At 40.2% G+C, this 1,802-nt stretch overlaps 1 protein-coding gene across 2 annotated transcripts; it reads right to left on the bottom strand.

Annotated features, from left to right (window-relative positions):
* Positions 1–1,395, bottom strand: LOC110055553 (rhodopsin, GQ-coupled-like). 2 transcript variants are annotated; one of them, XM_089273755.1, is made up of 2 exons: positions 472–1,395; positions 1–101 (listed from the first exon to the last, which is right to left on the bottom strand). In XM_089273755.1, exons 1-2 carry the CDS (start codon positions 1,292–1,294, stop codon positions 1–3), a joined length of 924 nt encoding a protein of 307 aa, XP_089129881.1. In that variant the 5' UTR covers positions 1,295–1,395. The 2 variants fall into 2 exon arrangements, with proteins under 2 accessions (XP_089129881.1, XP_020617603.2); XM_020761944.2 differs by having other exon boundaries at positions 86–1,395.
* Positions 1,396–1,802: the final 407 nt, after the last annotated feature.

Below are 1,802 nucleotides of genomic sequence, written 5' to 3'. Positions count from 1 at the left end.
TTAGCCATCTTTCCGGCAGAACAAAACGTGTCCAAACTCCATTCTCATGGCTCGGTTCATGACATCATAAATGACTGGATTAATCCAAGACGAGAAAGAAGCTAAGGTGGATAAAGCGAGTGTGCAATGGAAGGAACAGCAATTGAAAGCCAATCTCAAACAGAATTGTTACAAAAACACTCTGTTGTTTATATAGTTTTCAGTAGCTTCCTGTAACTCGATGCATGGCTGGTTGTCTACACTCGCGTCTGTGTTTCATCACATATCCAAGCATCTCGAATTTCTTTGAAAATAGGTGTATTTTAAACTCACTTCTTGGTGTTTGAAAGTGTGCAATTTTGCTGAAAATAACGCATAGTGGGTCGGAGGGCTAGCCATCTTTTCGACAGAACAAGATGTTTTCAAACTCCTTCCGCATGGCTCTGTTCATGACGCCATAAATAACAGGATTAATCAAAGAAGAGAAAGAACACAAGGTCGGATAAAGCGAGTGTACAATGGGAGGAACAGTAATCAGAAAGCCAAACTCAAACAAAAATGTCACAATTGCTGGAGTCCAGCAAACGAAAAACCCAACGACAGCAGCAAATAGTACGCGAGAGGCCTTGATCTCTTGAGCACTTCTTGATCCAATGCCGTTTTCGTCTTGTAGAGAGGGTATGACGGCATTGTTATGTTGTCTGATAGCACGATAAACTTTGCTGTAGCAAAATACTACTAGTGACATGGCAATGACGTAGAAACATCCATAGAAGACATAATAAATGTTTTCCGTAATCTTATCCAAGAACGTTCCACGACAGTATGAGCTGACGGGATACCAGCGGTATATAACGGGCAGCGCGAAAAAGGCCAGCGCCTGAACAAGTAGCAAAACCCACATTACCACAATCGACAGAGCCGCTTTCTTTCTGGTGAAGAACAGGCGGTATTTACTCGGCTTCAAAACACAGAAGTATCGATTGACTGATGCCATAGCAAGACTGCAAGTGGACACCTGACTCCAATACGGCACAAGGAAACCATTGAACTGACAAAAGATGTAACCGAATGGCCATCGTCGTAAGCCCGTCGCCACTGTGGAAAAAGGGAAGAAAAAGCTAGACGCGATTATATCGGCTATTGCCAGAGAAAGCACGTAGAAATTAGAGATTGTACGTAATCTTCTGTTCCGGTAGAATGAGAGACAAACGAGTGAGTTTCCCGCGAGTGACAAAACTGTCATAAGGGAATAAATTACAGTATATGTGGTAGTTTCTAGATGGCTTTTCGTATCTCTGTTCAGCTGTTCCATACAGCGAAATAAATCAGAAACGCTAGCTGCTTTTTACTGGATTAGACTTGGATTGGAGCGTTGCGGCGTTGAAGCAAAATAATGCAGGAGCTCTGGCTTTGTTTACTACCGTGATATTAAACTGAAGGAAATTGAAGTCGGCCTAAAATAACGACTGGAAATCGCATTTTGATTTGTCATTCTTATTAATAAGGCTGGTAATTAAGGAAACGCAAATATTGTTTCAAATAAAAAGATGCATTATGTTAACAAATATAAATAAGTGGAGTCTTTTATATTTATTCAGCGAAACTAACAGATCGAGATATTAAAAGAAAAGATGTCGCAAAGGAGCTGTCAAGCCTCCTTTGTACAGATATCTGTACTGCTTAATTGATTTTTGGGCAACGACAACCAATGATAAAATTGACATAAGCTGACATCGACAAAATGACTTTTTGTGAGTAAATGTGGTACAAAGAAATTGTGTCGTTATTGTTATAGACAGTAATTTGCTACTGTACAACAA

This window comes from Orbicella faveolata, unplaced genomic scaffold (genome assembly GCF_042242905.1).
Source record: "Orbicella faveolata isolate gen_17 unplaced genomic scaffold, um_ofav_v1 contig_35, whole genome shotgun sequence".
Taxonomy (NCBI): domain Eukaryota; kingdom Metazoa; phylum Cnidaria; class Anthozoa; order Scleractinia; family Merulinidae; genus Orbicella; species Orbicella faveolata.
The sequence above is the reverse complement of the archived record's forward strand: the minus strand, read 5'-3'. Positions and strand labels throughout refer to the sequence as shown.